Raw genomic sequence first — 14,408 nt, 5'->3', positions numbered from 1 at the left:
GCAGCAGCTGTAGCAGTTAAAAGCATTGTTTTTGGAATCAGACAAACCCGGATTTAAATCTTGGCTCTGCTAATTAACTGTGTGACTCTGGGTAAATCACGTTGCTCCTGTGAGCCTCAGTTTCTGGATCTATACAGTGAGAGAAATGGCCTTGCACAACTGTTACAAAGATAACACAAGCCCTGGACCATTGTAGGTGCACACTGAGTCGTAACTTCATGATTATTTGTGTTATTCTAAGGCAGAATACACTGAGGACCAAATAAAGCCTGCTTATTATCTTTATTATGATTATATAATATATAATATTTGTTTATGTTTGAAAGGAGCATGAGGTTAAGGAAGGCATTCGCTAAGGAGGCAGCATTTCAACTCATCACTCCTTGGGTCAAACCTCCCAGAGGCTCCCCAGCAACTACAGGATGAAGTTCACACTCTGCTGCCTGGTGTTCAAAGCTCTCTTTCTTCTCTTCAAAATATAAATGTGAACAGATACTTGCCTCTTTATTTCCTGAAAAAGACATTCTAAAAGTGATAGATAAATATTTCATTTGAACTACACAGAAGTCTTTGTCATCCTTATCCTCATCCTTATCATCCCAGAACTTGTTTGGTGAGTTGTGGTAAACAAGGATGATAGGAAGAATACTCAGCAGCAAAAGGGTAGCCAGCAGCCAAAACTATCATGGCCTTTATTTTGCATCCTTGCTGCCATCTTCGCCTTCAATACTGTTCGGATCCATTGTTGAAAGCAGTTCCACTGTGCAGTGAGCTTTCTGATTTGTCCTGTGGTTCATCTAGCTTGTTCTTCTCTTTTAACAGTCTTCATGGGATTTTCTTGCCAGTCACCATTACCTCATCCACTTGTCTTCTATACTCTTTTTGTCATTTCTAGGTCTGATACTTGGATCAGATGGGCCACTTGAAAAGGAGTCCTCCTCTCCACCTGAAAAATCTTTCAAAGGGTTTTTACTTTCACTTTTCACATTGTAACGATTGAGGTGGCACTTGAATTTGGGAGGCATCTTTGCCTCTTCCTAGTGCTTTTCCACTTCCTGGCTATCACAAGTAGGTCTTCATGCCACTTGTAGTATAGGGAAGCTCTTGCATGCTCCTTTAGGTAAGACTGCAGTCCCACTTATGCCTCTGTTCCCTTCCTAACTCTGCACTCAAGAGTTCCCTAAGCATATTCAGCTTCTTGATGCTTCTGTGCCTTTATGCTGGTTGTTACTATGGCAGCCAGAATGTCTACGTGGCAGATAACTACTTGACTTCTGAAGAACATCTTCTGTGTACCTCACACTGTTCCAGGCACTTGGAAACAGTGAACAAAACAGACAAATCTTCTGCCCCATGGGGCTGACATTCTAGTGTGTGTATGCCTGGGGTGGGGACAGAAAAGAAACAAACACAAAGATATATGTCTAATTGTGGTAAGTATTATAGGGAAAAATAAAGCTGGGCGGAGCATGGGACTTGCAGAAGGCCCAATCAACTCAACCACAGCCAATATTAGCACAGCTATTATTAAGCAGTCTTTTCTCATTTAAGTATTTTCCAGCATTATCACATTCTTTATAATCATAATCCTCCCAACCACCTTATCATATTAGTGCTGTTATTATCTCCATTATATTGGTGAGGAAACTGAAACTTAAAGATGTACATCACATAGCTAAGAGGGGCAGAACTGGGATTCAAACCCAGGCCTGGCTGACACAAAGCCTGTGCTCATAACTACTTTGTTATTCTGCAAACCTCACCACAATTCTCTGGCATCAGAATTATTATACCTATTTTATAGTTGGAGAAACTGAATTCAGAGAGGAGAATGAACTCATCCATGGTTGCCCAGCAAATGAATGGATTTGAATGCAGATTTGTCAAGACTAGGCCCTTCTACAAACCCTGCCTAAGGATCTGTAGATCTGCCTGCCTCTACATTTTCACGGTCCAGGCAAGGTGCCAGTTGAAGCCCTTGGCCCTCTCCTCTTCTCTTCCCACCTATAGTTCATATGGAACCTTGAGATTGTACAGATACCCCAGCCCACTTCTCCAAGCCCTATCTCCCCTTCCCCTTTGGGTACCCCTTGGGCCTAGCAGATGGACCTGGATCATAAGACCACACAATTCCTGAAAGTAAGCTCAAGAAATCTGGACAAGAAATTCTGGGGTCCTGGGTACCTGGAGTGTAGTTTAGAGGGGATAGGGCCAAAGATCCTGATGAGCATGGCTCCTTGGCCCCACAGACCCTTTGCCTTATCGGGAGGGGCCCCTAAAGTGTGGGGCCCAGTGTAGGGGCCTCTGTTTCCTAGTACAGCCCATGATATTGTGATTTTTATTAGGCTGGGCTCCAAAATCCTCCTCCTTTGGCTTCCTGAGCTAGGTCCTACTTTGCAGTGAAGGGGTCAGGGCATGTTCCATGGACCTTCGGGGTATCTGACCAGTGAAGAATGGAGCCTTCCCAGCAAGTCCCACTGGATATGCACACAGATTCTTAGGGCTCCATTCACAGTATTTTGTTCATGGCACTCTTAGGATACTTACCATAATTTCTTAGTAGCTTTTTAAAAATTATATGTTTAATGCATTTTTTCATTAGAAAATTTAGAAAAACTTGGTAAAAGTAGAGGAGAGAAACATTATACATAACACACAGAGGCAGCCACTCGAAGCATTTGGTGTATTTCCTTTGTTGTCTGCATTTTTTTCATGCTGTCGAAAAGATTTTACACCTGCAATTTTTTCTTGCTTTATAATTTCAGCATTTCCCCATGTAATTGCATATACTTCATAACCATCATTTTTAGTGGCAGCTAATGTACCATGATGGAGCTAAACATTCTCTGAATGTAGGGTGTAGAAGCTGGGCCCATTTTTTCATTGGTTTAAATCATGCTGCAGTGGAGACCCCTGCACATGCAGCTTTAAGGGAACTTACAGCTTTTAGGGAACTGATCTTATGTAGGAACAATTGTATTCAGCTTATTTCACTTTCTAGATGGGTTCCCTCTGGCTGGGTCTGATTCTGATTCATGCTTGTAGTCATTCATTTGTTTATTCATTCTGTCACCACATATTTACTCTGTATCTCTGGAAAACAGACCCTGAGAGCTGGGGGGGTCCAGGCAGGAATGAGACACAGCCCCAGACTGCCAGGAGCTTAGTCTATTGGGAGAATCAGGCATGGAAATGGACAATTTGATAATAATCTGATCAGGGCTGTGATGGAGGCAAGAGAAAGGATACTGTGGGAGACCAGAGAAAGGGCCCCTAACCCCGGCTAGGAACATGAAGATAAGCTTCCTGGAGGAAGTGGAGCCTAGATGAATCATGGAGAATGAATAGGAGTTGGCTGGAATAAGAAGGGGTGCTTCCTATTAACATAATGAGTTGAATAAACTCATTTCTCTCTGTTGTTTTCCCAAATCCCACTAAAATATGAAGAAAGGAATGAAAAAGGTAGAAACACATAAGGTCTAGGATGCTGGCCAGAAGTAAACTATTCCACTTAGAGAATCCCGGCAATGCTTAGGTTTCAAAGGTACTGTGGACCTCAGAAGGTAGGGTGAGGTGTGGATCTGAAAACAGGGGCATGTTAAGAGTCTTTTCCTCTTGGCCCTTTCCCAGTGCCATCCAGTCAGTGACTTTCCTTACCCCTGACCCTTTGCCCCATCCCTATAGATGGAGGTTGATTCTTTGGAGAAATCAGAGTTAAGAGGCTTTGGACTTGAGGACAGCAAGCACAATGGAGCATGGGGTGATATAAGGCTGTGGATAAAGGGATCTGCAACCTATAAGAGTGGGACTCCAGCCTTCTGCCACCTAAAATGGTGGGACTCTAGCCTCCTGCCACCTAAAACAGTGGGACTCCAGCCTCCTTCCACTCCTCCACTTCCAGGATACCAAAGTCAGGTGCACACAAAAGATCAAAGGATTCCTCTCTGGGGAAACTGAAAGGCCCCAGAAAAAGAGGCCTCCAAAAGACAACATTGGGAGTCTTCCAACAAAACAATAGGCTTTCAGCCCAATAACTTTTTTTTTTTTTTTGAGACAGGGTCTCACTTTGTTGCCCAGGCTAGAGTGAGTGCCATGGCGTCAGCCTAGCTCACAGCAACCTCAAACTCCTGGGCTCAGGCGATCCTCCTGCCTCAGCCTCCCGAGTAGCTGGGACTCCAGGCATGCGCCACCATGCCTGGCTGATTTTTTGTATATATATATTTTAGTTTGCCAATTAATTTCTTTCTATTTTTAGTAGAGACGGGGTCTCGCTCAGGCTGGTTTCGAACTCCTGACCTCGAGCAATCCACCCGCCTCGGCCTCCCAGAGTACTAGGATTACAGGCATGAGCCACCACGCTGGGCCCAATAACTTGATATTGATGAAGCCCACCACCTGGCAAGCTCCAAGTACACAGAGAGCTTCCAGGAAGCTTGGTAGAGTCATGGAAACCAATGGCCAAGGATCTCCAGCCAAGGACCCTGGAAGGCAGACTGAAAAAGCAAACAAGTAAAGAAACATAAAAAAGGAATTTGGAAGGAGCAGCAGAGGTAATGAAGGAAGGAGAAGAAACCTGGGAAATTAAAAATAGTGAGAACCAAAATAAAAATTCCAGCAGAAGGATTGGAAAATAAAAGATGAGGAGATAGATATCCTAGGAAGCAAAATAACAAGACAAGAAGAGTGACAACAGAAGAGAGAGAAAATTGGAGATCAGTTGAGGAACTCCGACATCTAACAATAGGGGTTCCAGAAATAGAGAATGGAGCAAACAGCAGGAAGGAAATTCTCAAAGACATAATGTAAGAATATTTCTTAGAACTGAAGGAATGAAAACTCCCGCTGAGTACCCAGCAAGCAAAATGATAAAAAGACCCACTCCAAGATATACCACTGTGAGATTTCAGAATACTAGGCATTAAAGAGAAGATCCTAAGAGCTTCTGGAGAAAAAACACATCTTATATAAAGGATCGAGAAAAGGAATGGCATTGGACTTCTCAACAGCAATGCTAGAAGCTAGGAGATGATGGAGCAGTGCTGTCAATATTCCGAGGGCAAAGGATTTGCAACTTAGAGGCCTATACTCAGCTGAATTATCAATCTAAAGTGAGAGTATTCAGTTCTAGAAACTGGAAAGTCCAAAAAAATATGAACAAACAAAAAAGAGTGAGAGTATAATAACAATATTTTCAGATATGTAAGATCTAAAGCAGGCATCCTCAAACTACGGCCCGAGGGCCACATTCTGCCCACCTAGCACATTTATCCGGCCCTCCGGGTGTTTTTGCCACTGCTGCCTGTCCTGCTTAGTAGCCGACTCATCCCGGGCCCACAGTGTGCACTCTCCAACAGTCTGAGGGACAGTGAACTGGCCCCCTGTTTAAAAAGTTTGAGGACCCCTGGTCTAAAGATTTTATGTCCTATGCCTCCTTCCTCAGTGCTTCTCAGGAAGCACTGGAGAATGTGCTCCAGCAAAATGCAGACAGAAACTCAGAAAAACAGCCATGGAATCTAGGAAACAGTACAGTCAACACAGAAGAGAAGTGAAGGGAGTGCCCATGTAATGGAGAAGAGTGGTCTCAGGGCAATACTTGGGCAGACTTGGAGAGTGGCCAGTCTAGATTGTAGCAGGAGGATGGATGTTTCTAAGGAAAAAAAATAATCCGATGGATTACCTGATGTGTGAAAACATATCGAGAGGAGAATTGCATTTCTGACAGTTTGGGGAGAATTGACCATTTGTATGAAGAAAACTAAGCCAATAAAAAATTCATGGACAGTAATCAATACTGAAGAAAATCAAAAGTTGTATGGGAAAGGAGGTTGTCATCATAGTATATGATATGATTTATCCATTATTAGTATCCATGCAGTCATAATAATGTTGATTTATCACCAATGTTGATTTAACCCAAACTTTGTGGTATAACTCTAATGCTGGAATGAGAGGAGGGCATGTGTGTACCTGCAGGACACTGGAGTGAGTAGAAGTAGTCACCACACAGTCATGCGTGTAAAACAGTGTTTAAAGACATACGTGGTAGTAGTAGTGTGTGTAAGAGAGCTGTATTCTCTTACTGCGTAGTAGGAATTCAGAACATAACATATAAAACTAAAAAGAAACAAATTAAGAAACAGAAGGATGCCTGTGTTCTTTAGAAGTGAGGAAGAAAATACTGAAAAAGCAGTTAAAAGAGTTGAACAGGAGTTGCCTTTGAAACTGGGAGTTGGCAGCAAAGAGGAGTAAAGCAGGGAATTTGGGTTTTTTTGTTTTTTAGTCCTTTTTTTTTTTTTTTTTTTTTGAGACAGAGTCTCACTCTGTTGCCTGGGCTAGAGTGCCGCGGCATCAGCCTAGCTCACAGCAACCTCAGACTCCTGTGCTCAAGCGATCCTCCTGCCTCAGCCTCCCTAGTAGCTGGGACTACAGGCATGCACCAACATGCCTGGCTAATTTTTTCTATGTGTTTTTAGTTGTGCAGCTAATTTCTTTCTATTTTTAGTAGAGACTGGCTCTCACTCTTGCTCAGGCTGTTCTTGAACTCCTGAGCTCAAACGATGCTCCCGCCTCAGCCTCCCAGAGTGCTAGGATTACAGGCATGAGCCATTGCGCCTGGCCTGCTTTTTGTTATTAGCAATCCCTGCAGTGTGATGTGACTTGAAAATCTATAGACATGTATGACTGGTAAAAAATAATACTAAAAAAGGACACAAAAGACAATGTCAAAAATGGATCAGCCATGTGAATATATACTTAAAAAATAAGACAGTCAACTCAGAAAAAGGTAACTAAAAGAGTTGAAAGGAAGACCATTGTTTTTGTTAAGATCCTTTTACAATTTGAGTTTTTAAACCACGTTCATGTATTACTTTAATAAAATTAAAAATCATTTGAAAAACATAAAGAAGGGCAAGTGTGTTCCAGAGGTAGCAAGCAACAGATGTGCTCAAAAGGCAAGTGGAAGGGGGAGTGAGATTTAGAGCTTTGGAGAGATTGGGCTTGATCAGTAGGGAGGTCAGTGGGGAAATTGTAGAATGTTCAAAGCAGGAGAACCACGTCAACTGATATGTGCTTTACAATGTTCCTGTAGCGGTCAGTGTGAGAAAGGAGTTGTCTATTGAAGATACTCACAGTCAAACAAGGTGATGTTACAGAGAAAAGTTGCCTGGCTGTCCCAGGGCTGGCTCTCAGCTTTTGGAGAGACTTGCACGATTCCTGGGCCAGGCTACCTGCCTGTTTTTCCTTAGGACACTCCAGGGAGGAGCCCTGTTCACAACTGCCCCTTCAAGTCTCATTTTTTAAAAAATCTACTTCCACTGGTGTCCAACCTCCTAGATTCTGTTGGATTCTGTTGGACACATGATCTTTTAGACATGCTACTCAAATCCTGGCTTGAGGGCTAGTCTCTCTCATTCAGGTGACTCTGTGCATCTAATTTGCAATGCATTTGTGTTTCTTTAATTAGTTTAGCTTTCAGAGGCCAGCCTTGTTTATCTAATTCCAGGTTACTGGGGAGAGGCACCATACTCCCCCAGTTACTGCTTACAGATAGCTTGGAGGACCCAAACAAGAGGCAGGGAATTCAGTGAGGAGGCAAGGACAGAAACTCCAACAAGACAACTCTAGGGCCTCCGTTCTTTTCAGTCATTCTGCTCTGTCATCCCTGTAAGTCCCCAAAAGGTTCGGGAACTTTTGATATTTTGCCATTTATCCTCCCATCTTCCAGATTGACCCTTGTATCTGGAAGTAGCGGCATCAAAATTCTTGATCATATTACATACTCAAGTTTTTGGTTCAGAAAATATGTTCACTATACTCATAGGCTTTAATATGTTACTGGTTATTGAGCATCACTGCTGAGGATGGGAGTTGGCATATCTAAGCCTTTTGAGAATCCTGGGGTTCTAAGTGGCCTTTCATTAAGAGAGGGAGTAGCAGGAGAATCCATCATCTCTACTGACATGGATTGACAAAGTGGGATGTGGTCTCTGGGTCTTTGCTTCCCCATGTCGATAGCAGGATCTAGATAAAAGAAAAACTTTAGGGTTCTGAAGGAATGAAATATTTTAAGGTCAGAAGATTGCTTGGAACTCAACTAACATAGCCCCATCATTTTACAGGTGAAGAACCAAGGTCCAGAGGGAAGTGAATTTTCCAAGTTTACACTGCCAGTTAGGGAATGAGCCATAACAGAACCCAGCATTCTTTCTATCAGTCTCTACTACCTCCCGAAAGAGTGGTGACCCAGCTTCATGAAGTGGGAGGCAGATTGAACATTGGGCAGGGCATGAGAAAGGAAGAGGTGAGGTAGACAGCAGAGCACTGATAATAATTGTTGACTATATAAAATTAATAATATGCTAACTACATAAAGGGTGATAGACCCCTGAGGTGAGCTGCACCCCCACATTGAGGGTCATATGGTGCTGTATACCCTCAAACTAGTAAGAGTTAGTCTTCAGTGAGGAGAATTGGCTAATTCACTCTGCAGTTGACTTAGAGCTCTTTTGCTCTGCTTTGCTGCCATCTTGAGGACTGTAACATCATATGGAAATACTTTTGGAGCAGAAGTACATCTATTGTAGTCTCTCAGAAGAAAGAGCACTGGAGAGGAAGGGTCTGTCAGCACCTCTCTGGCTTCATATCGGGGAATGAAGATGAGGGAATTTACCCTAACTGTGTGTGTATGCCCAGCACTGAGCTTCTGGTACAGTGGACTGTGGTAGTAAGAGCACAAGTGTTGGGGTTCACGCTAAGCTCCCCTACTTGTGTCACCTTGGGCGAGTCATTGCAACCTCTCTAAGTTTCAGTTTCAATATTTTCACATTGGATGAATAACCCCCAGTTTGCAGAATCAAAGGAGATAATGTATGAAAAGAACTTAACACCATGTCTAATACATAGTACATGCTCAATGATTGTTCACAATGATGGTAGAGGTGATTATATATGTTGTTTAAATCCTAAAGTAGACTGGGGCAGGTTGCCAGTCCGTGAACTCCTGAGGGGTTGTATTCCCAGATCAGGTCCTGGTATATGGTAGATAATAAATGTGTGCTGGGTTTGGGGGTAGGTGAATGGCGAGGAAACCAGACTGCCTAGGGCAGAGGGTGGGTGTTAGAGAGACAGGCTGGGGAGCTTGGCCACAGTTCTGTAGGCAGCTGGGGAGTCACTAAAGTCAGACCCCTCAGATCTAATACGTGAGAACAATTGGGCTGGGCCTCTTGTTGCTGCAGAGGGAGATGGAAAGTTTAAATAAATATGATAAGGTGTTATCATATTTGTGTTCCTTCAAGGAGCCGAGAAGGCTAAAGGTTGGTACCACTGTCATCAGCTGAGCATGTAGCATGTGCCAGGCAGTGTGCTAGACCAAGCCTCACAGCCACCCCATAGACGGAGGGATTCTTGCCACTGCCAACCCCCATGCCCCATTTTACAAGTGAAAACACTGAAGCTGACACAGCGAGTGCCTTCCGCGGGGTTACATGGCGAGTAAGTGGTGGAACTGGGAGTGCTGTACCCTTCACTGGCTGAGCTCTAACACCCTGATTGCCTGCCTGCCTGCTCTACCTCTTATGAGGCCCATCTCTCCTCCCTGTGTGGCCCTCTGTCATTTGGCACTTAGCGTACATGGACGCTCTCCTCACTAAAGTCATGTCTTGCCTTTCTCAGCTGAGGACAGAGCCTGGGACGTGTTCATCTTTATCTTCTTTGTAGCCCAACGTGGGAGAGGGCAGGAGGCCTGGGGTGAAGAGAGAGAAAGACAAACACTTCCAAGTTCCATGGTCCTCCTTCCTCCCCTTCCCTGTCCCCTGTAGACGGCTGCTCCACTGTCCTAACCTTCTCTCTCCCCTGTGTGCACACACGCGCACACACACACGTGGGCACACACACGCATGTGCTTGCACACTCCTCAAGCTCTTCTTGGGAAGGAGTAGCTGGTGGGGAGGGAGGAGGGGCGTGGTTCATATTTCACTGTTCCGTCAGAGCTGTCCCCTACTCCATTCTCTTCTCTCACTCTTCCTTGGCCTCTGAGGGGCCTCACAATGAGAAAGGAAGACCAGTGTAGTAGAAAGGAGCCCAGCAGCTGACTCATTTACCCTCTCAGCCTCATTCTCTTCATCTGGAAAATAAGCAGGTTGGACCAGGCCATTGGCAAAGCCTCTTCTATGGTGTTAATAATACCTGGTATTTGTCTGCTAGGTTCCAGAGGGCTTAATCATCCCAACATCAGTGTGAGGATCAGCCTTATGTTACAAATGGGCAGACTGAGGCTCAGACTCAGAGGGTTGAAGTGACCTGCCCAGGTCACAGGGCTGGTAAGTGGCAGAGCCGATAATTTGAGCCCACGTCTTTCTGTGTTTAAAGCTCAGGCTTTGCCTATCAGGCCACTCCGAGGAAAGCTGCACTCTGCCATGACCATTTAGGCCCGACGTGGTTGGTTCCTGGTACCCCTCTGACCTCGCCTCCTTCCGTTCTTCCCCTGCTCACTGCACTCTAGCCACCCTGTCTTCTTCCACATTTCTCCAACTGGCCAGGCACTTTCCCATCTCACAGCCTGTGCACTTGCCATCCCCTCTGCATGAAATTACCCTTCCACTTGTTTTCATGACGTGCATCAGGACTCAAGGCCCTCAAGGCCACTACACAGGGCAGAGGGAGAAGAAGAGTAGAGAGCATATGCTGACTGTGTTGGGTTTTTTTCTCTGTTTCCCTTCCAGATCTGATGGTGAGAATTCCAGAACAGTCAGGTCAGTACCTCCTTTCTTTAATAGTAGTTGGGAGATGGGGCAGGGCCTGGGGTGGGGGCCTCTGGTTTGTCACTTTGGGATCCATGGGCAGGGGTAGGGGCCAACTCAGGGCTTTTTCCCTGTTGGTATTAGGAGTGGGTAAGGAGTGGGGTGGGAGGGCTGGGGAGTGTGGTAGGTGTGTGTGGGGGTTGAAGACTGTTCTTAGTCTTTCCAACCCTAGATGACTTGGGGGCTTGGCCAAATACCACAGGGGTTCATAAGAGCTGTCCGGATGTGAAAGCCAGTCTCTAGAGAGGTCAGCTCTCGACCTGGGACCTTTTCCATCTTGTCCTCCCAGGAGAAGAGGGTACAATAGATGCTGGGCTTCTCTGGCCTAGCAATCACATTCTATCCTGAACCATGCCAGCCCTGAGTAGTAGGATTTGGATGGACTTTGAATGCAACACATTTTAGACATTAGAAATATATATTACAATGAAAGTAAGATTTTTTTTCACGTGCTTGGTAAAAAGTTTACAAGCTTCAGTCAGTTTTAAAGCATGATCCATCTGACACTGGGGAGGCAGGAGTAAAACTGGAGTAGAGACAAGGGCTCTTTGTGCATTTTTAATGCCTAATCCCATCAAAAGCTTCATGAAGGCAGAAGTGTCAAGTGTAGGGATTGGATGAGAATAATGGGGGGGGGGTCAGGATAGGGCCCAGTCAGCCTTATCCAGGCTAGGGCTATGAGATGTGCCTCTGAGATGAGATGGGCCCAGGCAGCTAAGGCACAGATGGGTACAGTCCATCTCAGCCAGGGCTGCCACTAGCATATATGGCACCTTTGTGAAAGATAGAATAAGATGCCCCTTTCAAGGGCGCTCCCTTTGAGTGGCTCAGTTAAAAAAATGGTTCCTTTCTTCTGGGCTACTGTGACCCTTCACCAGGGTTCCTGGTGTGGTGAGCATAGTGTGAATTGGGTATCAGCCCCTGTTCATGCCTTCTTGGCTGTGACCCCTTGTGCAGGGCACAGCTTGCCCAAACATGCAGCAGCCCTGGTCTTGTCATCCAGGCAGTGGATATGGGCTGCAGGTGGAGGATGACAGCATACAGACAGAAGTGTCTAATGAGACACACTCTGTCCTAGCATCCCAGGCAGGGGGTCTGAGATGAACACACTGATGCCCAGAGTCAAGGCTGGGGGATGGATGCACGCTGAGGCCAGCATTCAAGCAGGGGGAATGTGATGGACGCAGTCAGTCCTAGTGTCCAGACAAGGGGGATATGATAAGAAATAATTAGTCCCAGCATGCAACCAAGGAGCATGTCACAGGCACAGCTTGTGCCAGCACTTACAAAGGCACCCGTCTAACAAAGAACATGAATCTCAGTGTCCCACTGTGGGTTTATAGAAAGGCAACCTGGGCTGACCCCAAGCACGGGGCTCCTACACGCATCCCCGATATTGTGCCTGCTGCTTGTTGAGGAGCAAGATGGAAGGTGTCTCTAATTCTCAGCCCTTCCCTGCAAGGGAGTTCCTAGGAGCTCAGGGAATTTAAGAATGATCATAATTGTAAGTTATATGATGACATACATTGGGCCTTTACAACTTCCAGAAGTTTCCAGGGACTTTCTTTTGTTTGATCCTCCCAGTGACACCGTAGGTGGAACCTAGGCCGGCTTTATCATCGTTGTTTTACAGTTGAGGAAACTGAGGCTTAGGGTGGGTAGGGATTTTGCCTACAGCCAGGCAACTAATATATGGTGGAGCCAAGATTCAAACCCAGGTCTGCCTGGCACCAAGCCCAGAGCACTGCCCACACTATCACTGTGGGAGCTCTCCACAGCCTGGCAGATAATAATAATCATCCTCATCCTCATCCTAATAGTAGAATTATAGCAATCATTTTGGTTCCTACTAAGAGCTCTGAATATGATCTTATTTAATGCTCACAACAGCCCTATTAGGCAGGGATTACAATCCCTGATTTACAGCTGAGGAAAATGAGGTTCTGACAGTGTCAGTGCCTTAGGCTGTCTGGTTCCAAAGCCAGTGTTTGTTTTACTCAGACATGTTTCCTGCCATCCATCCTGGGCCCATAGTCAAAGAGGCTATAGGAGCCCTGAGGACTCAGCAGTCAGGGAAGCGAGGGACAAACTCAGACTGTGGGAATGGCCTAAAGCATGGCATGTATGGAGCAAGATCTTTCCAACATGGTGGGAAGACCCTTTAACATGGAACCAGGGCTGGGTGGGGCCCTTTGAGGATGCTCTTGGGACCACTTGTAGATTCTCAAGTTCACTCCAGTTAGGGATTAGGGAGAGCTTCCTAGAGCAGGCAGTGTACGAGCAGGGCTATAGAGAGCTGCCATGCAGGCTTTGCATGAAGAAGGTATCATGGGAGGTGGAATCAGCATGTGGAGGAAAGCGAGGGATTTACAGACAGCAGTTGGTGGGGCCAAAACAGATCTGGGCAGGAAAAGAGCAACTGTTATAGTTCAGAACACTGGTTGGGGCTGGATCACAGCTACCTTCTGTCATCAGTGAGGTGCTGGGGAAAGTTGGAGGAGAGAGGCTAGGCTCTGTAGCATAGAAAGGGCAGAAATTTTGGATTTAGGCAAAGGGCTTCATTTTTGCCTAAGTTGCTTTCTAGTTACTAGTGACTGGACAAATTTGTCCTTTGGAACCCCAGTTTCTTCATCTAATAAATGTTATGTGTGCGTATGTGTTGGTGGAGTAGGAAGGTAGAAGAAACAGTGGGGAGAAGTATTAGGCCTGGACTCTTTCGGAAACTGAATAGCAAGGAATAAGAAGAGTAGGTAGATTGCAAACCTCCCATGGCAGGGCCCAGGCCTGAGGGCTTCTAAGTATGGGGTATCAGAGGAAATGTGGAATCTAATTAGAGCCGAACAGCTGGTGATAGGGGAGGGCTGTGGGCAGAGGAACATGCCTGGACTTCATGTAGCTCCATGAGAAGTTGTCACAGATCTAACCTAAAGGCACCTTAAGCCAAGGTCCAGAGAATGAATGGCCATGGCTCAAGGTCACAAAGCTAGCTAGTAACAGAGACTGCTTCCTAGCTGTGTGCTCTTTAAAAAGTCACTTAACTTCTCTGGTCCTTAGTTCCACATTGGCAAAATAGAAACAATAATCTTGACTTCTCTGGGTTCTCTTGATAAGAGAACCTAAAGTAAAGCAATGCTTGGCATAAAATAGGTGGCTCAAGAAATTATAGTGCCCTCTACTTGCCCCTAACCCAAGCCATTGTCATATACTGTGTAATCAAACTGGAAAAATGTGGAGAACTGTAGAACTTGAAAACAGAGTGGGGCAGGAGGGGCCTGACAGAGCCCAGGCCTAGAGGTGCTGCCACAGTGAGGGTCAGGCTGGAAGGTGGAGGGGTGCTCTGGGGGCGAGGTTGGGGTTGCTAGGCATGCAGGGGTGAGAGGGTGAGAGCCGGAGGAGGTGGCCTGTTGCTAGGGAAGGAGGAAGAAGGTGGGGGAGCCGTTGACACTCCGTAGAGCCAGGGACGTCCCCATGGCAACCTGAGCCGGCTGCAGTCAGGAGAAGTGGGAGGAGGAGCCACTGCTGGCTCTGTTCCCAGAGGAGGCCTCCCACTCTGGGCCTCAGTGCCCCCATCTGTCCGACAGGAGTTTAGATTAGATAATCTCTAAGATC

General features: G+C 45.8%; 1 protein-coding gene across 4 annotated transcripts in view; it reads left to right on the top strand.

Annotated features, from left to right (window-relative positions):
* IQSEC2 (IQ motif and Sec7 domain ArfGEF 2) overlaps positions 1-14,408 on the top strand; it is an 85,607-nt gene that overhangs the window by 14,592 nt on the left and 56,607 nt on the right. For all 4 annotated transcript variants that reach the window (XM_075999802.1, XM_012746607.3, XM_012746606.3 and 1 more), the window contains exon 2: positions 10,722-10,751. In XM_075999802.1, coding sequence (XP_075855917.1) covers positions 10,722-10,751 — 30 coding nt within the window. The remainder of the gene's footprint in view (positions 1-10,721; positions 10,752-14,408) is intronic.

Source organism: Microcebus murinus, unplaced genomic scaffold (assembly GCF_040939455.1).
Source record: "Microcebus murinus isolate Inina unplaced genomic scaffold, M.murinus_Inina_mat1.0 scaf008_hap2_Mmur4.0, whole genome shotgun sequence".
Lineage (NCBI taxonomy): Eukaryota > Metazoa > Chordata > Mammalia > Primates > Cheirogaleidae > Microcebus > Microcebus murinus.
The sequence above is the reverse complement of the archived record's forward strand: the minus strand, read 5'-3'. Positions and strand labels throughout refer to the sequence as shown.